At 38.0% G+C, this 11309-nt stretch overlaps 1 protein-coding gene across 4 annotated transcripts in view; it reads right to left on the bottom strand.

Annotated features, from left to right (window-relative positions):
- Positions 1 to 11309, bottom strand: part of FBXL5 (F-box and leucine-rich repeat protein 5) — a 52391-nt gene that overhangs the window by 20502 nt on the left and 20580 nt on the right. For 2 of the 4 annotated variants that reach the window (XM_014549318.1, XM_014549316.1), the window contains 2 exons: positions 3221 to 3436; positions 1646 to 1741 (listed from right to left, as the gene is read on the bottom strand). In XM_014549318.1, the coding sequence (XP_014404804.1) occupies positions 1646 to 1741; positions 3221 to 3355 (231 nt within the window). In that variant the 5' untranslated portion in view covers positions 3356 to 3436. Of the gene's footprint in view, positions 1 to 1645; positions 1742 to 3220; positions 3437 to 10088; positions 10850 to 11309 lie in introns of those variants that run through there. The other 2 variants (XM_014549317.1, XM_014549315.1) reach the window with 2 other exon arrangements.

Below are 11309 nucleotides of genomic sequence, written 5' to 3'. Positions count from 1 at the left end.
AAACAGCCATCAGCCCCTCACCCAGGCTGGCCAGGCACCCAAGCGGGACCCCCACCCTGATCTGGGACACCCTTCAGGGCAAACCAGCCAGCCCCCACCCATGCACCAGGCCTCTATCCTATATAGTAAAAGGGTAATATGCAAACTGACCCTAACAGCAGAAAGACTGGGAATGACTGGTCACTATGACACACACTGACCACCAGGGGGCAGATGCTCAATGCAGGAGCTGCCCTCTGGTGGTCAGTGCACTCCCACATAGGGGAACTCTGCTCAGCCACAAGCCAGGCTGATGGCTGCCAGTACAGCAGTGGTGGTGGGAGCCTCTCCTGCCTCCTCAGCAGCGCTAAGGATGTCCGACTGCAGCTTAGGCCTGCTCCCCGCTGGCAAGTGGACAACCCCCGAGGGCTGCCGGGCTGCCAGAGGGATGTCTGATTGCCACCTTAGGCCCAATCCCCAGGGAGCAGGCCTAAGCCAGCAGGTGGTCATCCACTGAGGGGGTCCCAGACTGCGAGAGGGCACAGGCCGGGCTAAGGGGCCCCCCACCCCCAAGTGCACAAATTTTTGTGCACCAGGCCTCTAGTTTGATTATAAGGTGAAACTATAGTTAAGAATCACCATAATAACTAATTTACAGATGAGTAAGAAGCCAGTTCTTTATCAAATATTTTCTCTATTCCTTACCCTGATATTCATCCCACTTTGGTTGTTTTTTGTTTTTGTTTTTAAGTAAGAGTAAGTTTATCAAAGCTTGAAACAGTGAGGCAAAGGAAGGGCCCCTGGAGACAGGATCAGAGGGTAAGCCCAGAACCAGCTGCCACCGCCCAGTGCTTCCCTGGGTGCAGGCTCATCAGGATCCTTACAGCTTAGGCTAGAAAAAGCAAAGCGCACGCCTAAGGAAAGGGGGGCGAGGGTGTGCTCAAAGAAGAGTGTACCCATCCCACTTCAGAGAAAGAAGAGAATGAGAAAATATTTTGCTCTTCCATTCAGTGATATCCTAATACATATACACGAGGCATAAAAGATTGATAAGTTTAACACCATCTTTTAATTACTAAAATCCACTACTAAAAAAAGAACCCTAAAAATTCTTTATTAGCCTGGAAATACAGGAAGAGTTTAAAGAATCCTCTAAAGGTTCTGAAAATACATTAGGGTGACAAAAAAAGTTATGAACATTCAACATAGTGCCATCTGCATAAGAAAATAAATACTGAATAAATGAATTAAATAATTCATTTAATGAAAAGCAACAACCTTTCTGAGGTTTAAAAAAAAGATTGCCTTTTTCTCTAGTGTTCTAATGTATTATTTTGAAGAATCAAAAGCAAAATAACATTTATTTATTTATTTATTTATCTATCTATCTATCTATCTATCTTTCAAAATATAAAAGAAAGTTTATTTGGAAAATCACAGAAGTAATAGAAGTGAGCCAGCAGGAATGCGTAGGCTCAGAAAACAAGTTACAGAGGCAGAATAAGAGTCCTAGGAGCTTAGGAGAGGGAAAGGCAAAGGTAACACGCCTGAAAGAAGAAAAGGTGGAAGAAAAGGCATACGCGTGCTCTGAGAGGTAGAACAAGCCCAAAATAACATTTTTAAAAATTTATAAGTCAAAATCACAAGGAGGAAAAATTATGTTTACCTCCTCTTCTTCTTTCATATGAGGAAGAAAATCTCTTGTAAATGCCTCCAATCTCTCTTTCAGCTGTTTCTCATAATTCAACTGCTCATATTCATTCTAGAAACAAACAAAATAAGTAATCTGCAAAAATTCTGCTTCATTATTTCCACCGTACCTGGTCCTAAGAAGTTAGTTTAAAATGCAATATAAAACCTTTAAAAAATTTTTTTAAAAGCACAAACAAATAGCAAAGCGGTCTCTGTACTTTCTTAGTATAAAAGATGTCTTAAGGCCATCCTGAACCTTGAATTCCTTTAGTAATGGGATCTCATATTTCTTTTTTTAAATGCCATAAAAGGTCTAAAAATAGCAAGTATTTGCTCAAAACTTCTATTGATTTCTAATGTATATATTTATATAATTTCTGTGTCAGTTTTCTTAATATATCTCCAAGTAGTCCATAGGAGCCTACGGGACTCTTGCCATTACAGAATCCCTTTAAGACAGTAATTTTCAACTGGTGTGCCCCAACAATTTTTAAACCATGCAATACCTGACTATTTAGTCAGAGGCACTGACCTCTTTTCCCTTAGATCATTGGTTCTCAACCTTCTGGCCCTTTAAATACAGTTCCTCATGTTGTGACCCAACCATAAAATTATTTTTGTTGCTACTTCATAACTGTAATGTTGCTACTGTTATGAATTGTAATGTAAATATTCTGAAATGCAGGATTGTCTTAGGCAACCCCTGTGAAAGGGTCGTTCGACAGCCAAAGGGGTCGTGACCCACAGGTTGAGAACCGCTGCCTTAGATTGTCAAATAAAAAATAACAATAGCCAACACAAATAAGAGCCATCCAGTATGAATGAATCAAACTTATACCTATTTTATATTTTTTGGTGTGCCACAGAATTTTAGTAATTAGTTTATGTGTGCCAGGAGATGAAAAAGGTTGAATAAGGTCATCTAGTGTATCTTCCACTAAGCAATTCAAAATACATGCTACATTATCCTACAGAAGACCATATATATTTCCAAAGACAGGTATCAACTTCTAAAGGCAAGGAGAGTTCACTACATCTTTCACTACAGTAAATCATTGTAAGTCCAAACAATTGCTAAAAAGTTCCTCCTCATATGAATTAAGATCACATCACCCTGTAACTTATTTCTATCACTTCTATATCAGCCCTCTAAACTTAAAATGTGAAAAATTTATAAAATAATGAACTTTCAAAATGTGGGCATATTTTATCCCTTTGGTGTTCTCTCTAATCTCTTTTTTTTTCCAACTAATTTATTCAATTGCTTCCTAATATTCTACCCAATGTATTATTCTCTTAAAACTTTATACATTTTCCTGCCCCCACCCTGCTTTTAGCTACAAAGGTCCACTTGTTCATGTTATATTCAGAGTTGAAACTCACTACAATAACCCAGAGTAAAGTCTTCCTTACAGTTATTAACAAGTGTCAAAAATTTTATTTTCTGTAACAAAACATCATTTACTATAAAATGCTAATAATTTTTACCAATGACATACCAGAAAATGACACAAGTTGTGATAGTAAAATATCCATTTTTACAACTCACCTTAACATTCTTCAGTCCCTTTTCAAAGAGGCTAAGCATCTCAGAGAGTTTGTTGTCAGAATGTACATTATAAATCGTCTGGCTGCGTTGTTGAAGCAAACCAATAATGTATTCATTTTCAATCTGCTCATGCATTTTGAACTCCTTAAAAGTAGCATACAGAGACTGCAGAAGAGCACGGAAATCATTGTTGTTGGAAAAGTTGGTTTTAGAAAGCTGAATAAAATTTAAAAAGAAAGGCATAATAAATACATGTAAATATGCACCAATAAGACATATTGAAATGCATTCTTATGTAGTTTGTACATAGCAAAATAGCTCTCTTATACTTGGTTAACTTGATTAAATTTAGTTTCTTTAAATAAAAGGGATTAGACTAGATTCCCGCCAAACCCAAAATTCCATTAGTCTATACATATGCTAAATACAAATACTCCAATACACAAGAAAATTAATTTAGCTTCTGTAAAAGGAAGTATGGGTTAGGTATTAAGAGTAATTTATAGAAAACCAGACCTATGGTCAGTCTAAGATCGGATCCCAGTTCTACCATTTATTTAGCTGGGTAACTGTAAATTAATTTTCTCCCTCCATGTTTTAGTGTCTTTTTGGTGTTAAATGATAATAATAATGGCACGTATACTTCACAAGTGAAACTAAAATGAATTAGTGCTTAGTAAATGTTAGCTATCATTATTTTGAAAATTAATCATTCAACTTTATAAATTCATGCATTTTTTTCACTCTATTCAGACATTTAATGAGTAGCTACCATGAGCCAGCTATTATTTCTGATACTTGGGATACCTCAGTTAACACAAAACGACATCTCTGCCTTAATAGGGCTTACATTCTATAATGTATGTGAAGGGAAATAAGACAATGAATAGTAACCACAATAAGTAAGTAAATTATCTAGAAAAGGGGTTGGCAACTTTTTTTGTGAAGGGCCAAGCAGCAAATATTTTAAGTTTTGCAAAGCAATTCAGCTGTTGTAATACAAAAATAGTCATACAAATGAATGTGGCTGTATTCCAAAAGAACTTTATTTATGGACTTAATTTAATTTTCATATAATTTTCACATCCTAAAATATTATTTTAATTTTTTCAAACAATACCTTCTGAGCCACACAAAAACAACTGCAGACTTTTATCCCAAGAAATGTCGCATAAGATGACTACAAAATTCACTAGTGTCTAATTTCAGCAAATACTATCATGTGTCACTTTATTTTTTAAAAATTTAAAGTAAGTTAGTAGAAATAAGAGATAAATCAAAAGAAAACATTAATAATGGCTATAAAAGTTTTAAAAATAAGAAAAGCATGGCAAAAAAAAAAGTAAAAAATGCCCCACCGGTGTGGCTCAGTGGTTGAGCATCGACCTATGAACCAGGAGGTCACAGTTCAATTCTTGGGCAGGGCACATGCCTGGGTTGCCCTCTTGACCCCCAGTGGGGGGCATGTAGAAGGCAGCCAATCAATGATTCTTATTGTTGAGTTCCTCTCTCTCCCTCTCTCTTCCTCTCTAAAATCAATAAATTTTTTTTTTTAAAGGTAAAAAATGTCCTAGGCCCTGGCCAGGTAGGTCCGTTGGTTAGAGTGTCATCCTGATATGCAAGGTTGCGGGTTCAATCCCAGGTCAGGGCACATACAAGAATCAACCAATGAAAGCATAAATAAGTGGAACAACAAATCCATGTTTCTCTTTCACTCCCCTAGCCCCCATGGCATTCCCCTCTCTCTCAACTCGATTAAGGAAAAAAAATGTCCTCATGTGAGTTAAGAAAAGTAATATCTTAAAAAGAGATGCAGGAATTCTGCATATATTCTCAGTGACCTATTAGAAAATCTTTCAGATTTAAACACCAACTAAGGTAAAGCCCAGGTGCAGGATCCAGACTGAAACCAAGTCACATATATAAAAGTACTTCATTTTATATGTAGAGTCAATCCAGCATAGTGGTTAAAGTGCTGACTCTGGAGCAGCGATTCTCAACCTGTGGGTCGAGAACAATGAAAATACATCCTGCATATCAGATATTTACATTATGATTCATAACAGTAGCAAAATTACAGTTATGAAATAGCAACAAAAATAATTTTATGGTTGGGGGTCACCACAACATGAGGAACTATATTAAAGGGTCGCGGCATTAGGAAGGTTGAGAACCACTGCTAGAGCCAGATTGCTTAAGTATGAATCCATCTCTGTCAGCAAAAGCCATCAAATTGCTCTGTGCCTCGGTTTCTTCATCTGTAAAATAAGGCTAATAATATTAACTACCACATAGGGTTCTTATGAAATTTAATAATATATTTAAAGAACACAGACTGTAATATATGTAAGCCTTACTTGGGCTTTTCTGTTATTTCTATAGTTAGTTCAAAACTATTATTGAAACTACCCAAGTTAGTTTTTTTCCACTTGAAAATAACTTTTAAAACTGATACTAAAGTCAGTAAATTTAGCACTTAAAAAAATAACCAGTACATAAACGATTTAACTTTTATAAAATTGTTTATGAGTTGGTTTTTTTAAAAATTTTGTTTGCCTCTGTAAAGTTATTCAAGCATATAGGCTTGATTGAGAAAAAAAATAACCCATACACTAATAACATCTGGGACATATTGAGGCCTATGCTGTGCTAAATATTATACAAAGTACTTTTAGGTATTATCTTAAAACAATCATAGAAAGTTATATTTCCCATTGTATAAGTGAAAAACCTAAGGCTCGGAGAAAATAACTTAACCCAAACCAGACAGGTAGTAGACAACAAAACAGAGATAAATCTCTATTATTCTAAAATCTATGTTCTTTCCACAAGATACAATGTTAGTCCCAATCATAAAGCTATCTTTTCAGATCCAATAGTTAAAAAGAATGCCAGCTCTAAAGCAAAAGTTCTCCCTAGGGAGTTGACTTTGCCTCCCAGGAGCTACCAGGCAAAGTCCAGAGACATTTCTGGATTGTCACCACTGCAGAAGTGATACTGACCTCTAGTGGGTAAAAGTCTGGGATAGGGCTAAACATCCTACAGGACAGCCACCACAACAAAGAATCATCTGGCCCAAAACGTCAATAATGCTACATTTGAGAAATGCTGCTTTAAAGTAGTGTTTTTTAAATGTTTAATTATTATCCTTAGTATGAAATACACTGCAATCTACACACACACACATCACAAACATTTCAAAAAATTTCAGCAAACAATATTTCCCTAACCTGTGATGTACTCTAATATTTACTTTTCCATTTCATGTTTTAATGCTGTTTCTGACCCACAAAATTGACTTAATGACCCACAACCGGGTCATAGGATACACTTTGAAAAACAATGTTCCATAGTAGGCTATAAAAGTTCCTAAGTGACCTATAAACTTGTATACTCTGATGCCTAGCAAATTCAACAAAGACCCTATGTAGAACACAGTACACATAAATAAACAAATAGTAACAACCAGTAACATGGTATCTCCCTTATCTTAAAAATTGAGAACTGACTCTGTCTCAGGCACTCTACAACCTAAAATCTAAGAGCCTGGCTTCAAATTGATTTGAAAAGTGTGTCACTTAAATACTAGATAATAAGTTCAAAAGTAGATATGAAAATAACAACAAAACCCAAACACTATTATTACCCCAAATTAGGTTTTACTTTTTGTCTACTCAGCCATACAATGCTTACTTTTAGTCAAGGGAGATTTACACGCCATGAAGAAACCCAACTATCTCTGGTCAAACTAACTCTACAAATAGAAAAAAAAACTGGTTCACCAGGAAAATGTTTTGCATAAAACCATACAGCTCATAATAAACAGCAGAATCAGTAAGGTAATGCAAAAAAACATGGGCTTCAGAAGGGAGAGAAATCCTAAGATTAAAATCCAGGCTCCCCTAATTACTAGTTGAGTGAGTTGGGTAAGTTACTTAACCACTAAGTCCATTTCTTCATCTTTAAATGAGGGATAATACTTGTCTCACAGAGCTCTTGTGAGGATTTAAAGAAATAACATAAGCATGTAGTAAGAACTCACTGAATACCCGTTTCCTTCCTCTCCTAGCTCTTAATTCAACATTCTCTCAAATAAACCAATCTTCTCAATGCCAGTCAATAAGTTTTTACAAGTATGCAAAGAAATAGAAAAACAAGGAAAACTAAAGGAATTCTTCATAAAGCTATACTAGTATTCGTTTAATTTTAAAAAATAATCTGTTCAAATTATTCTGAGCTTACTTCCTCCTTAGTTGCTTTGGTCATAAATTGTTCTTTCTTTATAAAATGATAAAGTAGATGACACTTTTAATATTCATACCTGAAAAACTTGGGCACTCCATAAAGCCTCCACGTGAATTTTTTATAACTGGCTTATGTGTAAGCCTGGGAATCTCTGTCCCATGCATATCCTAAACCGTGACCACCTACTTTGTTCTCAGAAACCAGTCTGAAGAGACTCTAAGACCAGCCCCAACACGTTAATGTACAGCTGACCATATACCTCTTGGCTCCCTCTATTCTGCATTTGGATTTCCATCCTACCATAAAGGTTTGAGGGTAAATTCCTTAAGAATTAGGATCTCATCTCACATCGCCAACACAAGTTACTATACAGCCAACTGACAGAAGAAACTCAACGCTCACTGGTAGAATTAATGTTGTTAAATTCTGAGGATTAGAGGAAAGACTGAAGAATTCGAATAAACTGGAAAAAGAATGTCAGTCGATGCAAATGTTCACTAAAATTATCCCAATTGGGAAGGTCAGTAAATTAGCAAAAAGATTTCATAAAAAACTGTTACCAAAAATATTTTCTAGGAATATACTCTGATTTCATACACAGAAAATTAAACTAGGACTCATGATCCTGACTTGGGTTCTCATTTGGATCTATCACTAGATGCTTATGTAAACTTGGTCTAGCTAACCTAGGCCTACAAGTCCGACCTAGCTGCTTCTTTATAATTACTGGGCAGAGTCAACATTAAGAATACAGTGAAAGCCCAAGCTGGTTTGGCTCAATGGATAGAGCATCAGCCTGTGGTCTGAAGGGTCCCAGGTTCGATTCTGGTCAGGGGCACATGCCCGGGTTGCAGGCTCAGTCCTCAGTAGGGGATGTGCGAGAGGCAGCCGACCGATGATTCTCTCTCATCATTGATGTTTCAATCTCTCTCTCCCTCTCCCTTCCTCTCTGAAATCAATAAAAATATATTTTTAAAAAATACAGTGAAATAACATGCTTTGTATCTTTTTAGTTTGAGTATAAAAACTAGTTCTCATTTTGTAAAGTTTTAATGTAGGCTGTTTGGGTTGGATATCCCTGGTCTATGAAACCAAAAGATGGTGAAGGCAAAACTTGGGTTTGCAAATGAGTAAAAACAAATAGTCTATTCAGCCATTATAAAAAACTTATTTTTTTCCAAGATAGTTCCCAAAAAATGTCCTAGGAGAGTTCCATTAACTATTAGCATCAAGAAGAAATCCGGATGTAGAATTCTTATGTAGCCACTCCTCCCCCGTCCCCAAATCACCTTGGTCTCTGATCCATAGGTCAGAAAATTGGACTGTTAATCTTCTTGATGACTATATACAGCAATCTCATTAACTACCTGTAATTAGTTTGGAATTGGTGATGATTTTCACTTATGCTATATCAAATTGAAAATGCTTCCACCCTAGCCAGTTTGGCTCAGTAGATAGAGCATTGGCCTGCAGACTGAAGGGTCACAGGTTTGATTCCAGTAAAGAGCACATACCTCGTGCCTGGGTCGCAGGCTTGATCCCTGGCCCCGGGCGTGTGCAGGAGGCAACCAATCTATGCGTCTCTCTCACATTGATGTCTCTCTCTGTGTCTCCCTCTCCCTTCCACTCTCTCTAAAAATCAATGGAAATAATATCCTTGGGTCAGGATTAACAAAAAAAAAAATGTTTTTTAGTTATTGCAAGAGGAACATTTAATTAAAAAGAATCTTATTTGACTCAAATATTTTTTTAGAAATGGCTCTATAATTTTCAAATTTGTTCTAGTGTTCTCAATCACCAGGTAATGACATACAAAACTAGTGATTAACTTTTTAAAATTTTAAAATAAGGCTGGTTAGTCTAGTATATAATTAAATAAATTTGGGATTCCTAATTATTTTAGTAGAGTAGCAAGCATTTAGAAATCCAATGAAGGCCACAAACCTCCGAGGGAAATGTACACATGCACAAAAATTTTCATCACCATTTCTGGTGATCCCTGGACTACATCTCCCCAAATCTAAAATGGAGAAGACTTCAGAATCCACTAGTCCTCACTAACGTTTCCTTTTTGATTTTTGAGAAAGTAAAAAACCCATTTTTTTTTTCTTTGCTGCAATTAAAGGATACTGTCAGAGAAGCTAAAAACATGAAGTAAGCTAACTCAAAAAAATCAGGGGTTTGTTACTCAGCTTACCTAACGACTAACCCATTCTTGATGCTTCTCCTGGATAAGCAGCAGTTCTCACCCTTGGCTGCACACTGGACTCACCTAGGAGCTTAACATTATACAATCACGTGCCCCTTAACGACTGGGCTACATTCTGAGAACTTCATCGTTAAGCGGTTTCATTGTTGTGGGAACACCAAGCTAGATACCATCTAAGTATGGCCTCCTAGACACCTAGGCTACATGGTATGTAGCCTATTGCTCCTGGGCTACAAACCTGTACAGCATGTTACTGTACAAAACCGAAGATTAAATCAAGCACAAGAGAAAATAATGCAGTCAAGAGATGTGCCATGACATGACATACAGCAAACTGTCTTTACAAGCAGAAAAAGTACACTCGAGAGAGAAAAAAAAACACCAAAACAATAAAAAGCATAGTATAATAAATACAGAAACCAGCAACAGAGTCGTCTGTTATCATCAAGTACTATGTCCTGCGCGGAATTCCACGCGCCATGCTTTCACTCAACTGGCCGGGCATCACCACCAACGCGTGAGTCATGCGCTGGGCACACAGACTGCAATGTCACTGGGCCACAGGAATCTTTCAGTTACATTATCATCTTACGGGACCGAGGTAGCACATGCAGTTCCTCCTACTAGTACACGGAAGTCAGTACGTGCACATGATTGTACATCTGGTGCCTGGATCCTGATTTTACTGGTTCAGGCATCAGAATTTTTAGCAGCTTTTGGGGTGGTCCTCACAAGCAACCAAGGTTGACAAGCACTGTCCCAGAATACCTTGGTGTTCATACCTATATCTGAATCAGGTGTTTTGGTTTTTTTTAATTTTCAAAATGAAGGGAAGGGAAGGATGGTTGCGGGCGCCCTTGAAGTGGTTGGTTTTGAGTGTGGCCTAGCAAGGAACACGCTGGCATCCTCCAACCGCTTCACGGGGCTGCGAGAACTCCTCTCGTAACGGGGGTTCTTCTGCCTCATGCTACGTAACTTCTAAACATTCATAAGAGTTGATTTCTGTGCTTAAACAATAGTTGAAATGGCTTGTTTTTTAATTTGGTTCATTTCTTACGCGAAACATAACTGCCCCCACGTTTTCAGGATATCCACATGGACTTTGCCCAATGTAAATTGACAAAAACAAAAACAAAAAACGAGGATTCTTACTATTGTTTTAAAATCATTAGCAAAAGGCCCTGAACCACCTCCACAACAGTGCTTGCTCAGCTTGTGCTCACCCCATTAAGAGTCCAAAAACCAACTTTTTCCGAGGCCCCTTACACCCGAGCCCACGTAAAGAATTCCAACACCTACAAGGCGTAAGACCTCGGGGCAATAAAAAGTTGCAACGAAAAAATAACCACCGACGACGAGGGGAAGGCTCGCTCGTTCCTAAGCCGAGAAACCTGGGTTTTCTCCCACATCCAACCAGTGAAAAGCTGGGGCTTAGCTGAACCGGGGGTGGTTGGAGAAGCGTCCCCCGGAGCCAGGAAGCAAGCGTGAGGTTCGGAAGATGGATGGGTGGGTGGGTGTTTGCCAAGGGACCGGGGAGCCCCCAAAACGGCCGCGGGGACTACGGGGGCAGTGGTGACGGGGGGCGGGACAGCGGCGGAAGCGGCCTACCCCCCGGGCTGCTGGGAAGCCCACCGC

This window comes from Myotis brandtii, unplaced genomic scaffold, assembly GCF_000412655.1.
Source record: "Myotis brandtii unplaced genomic scaffold, ASM41265v1 scaffold547, whole genome shotgun sequence".
Taxonomy (NCBI): Eukaryota; Metazoa; Chordata; class Mammalia; order Chiroptera; family Vespertilionidae; genus Myotis; species Myotis brandtii.
The sequence above is the reverse complement of the archived record's forward strand: the minus strand, read 5'-3'. Positions and strand labels throughout refer to the sequence as shown.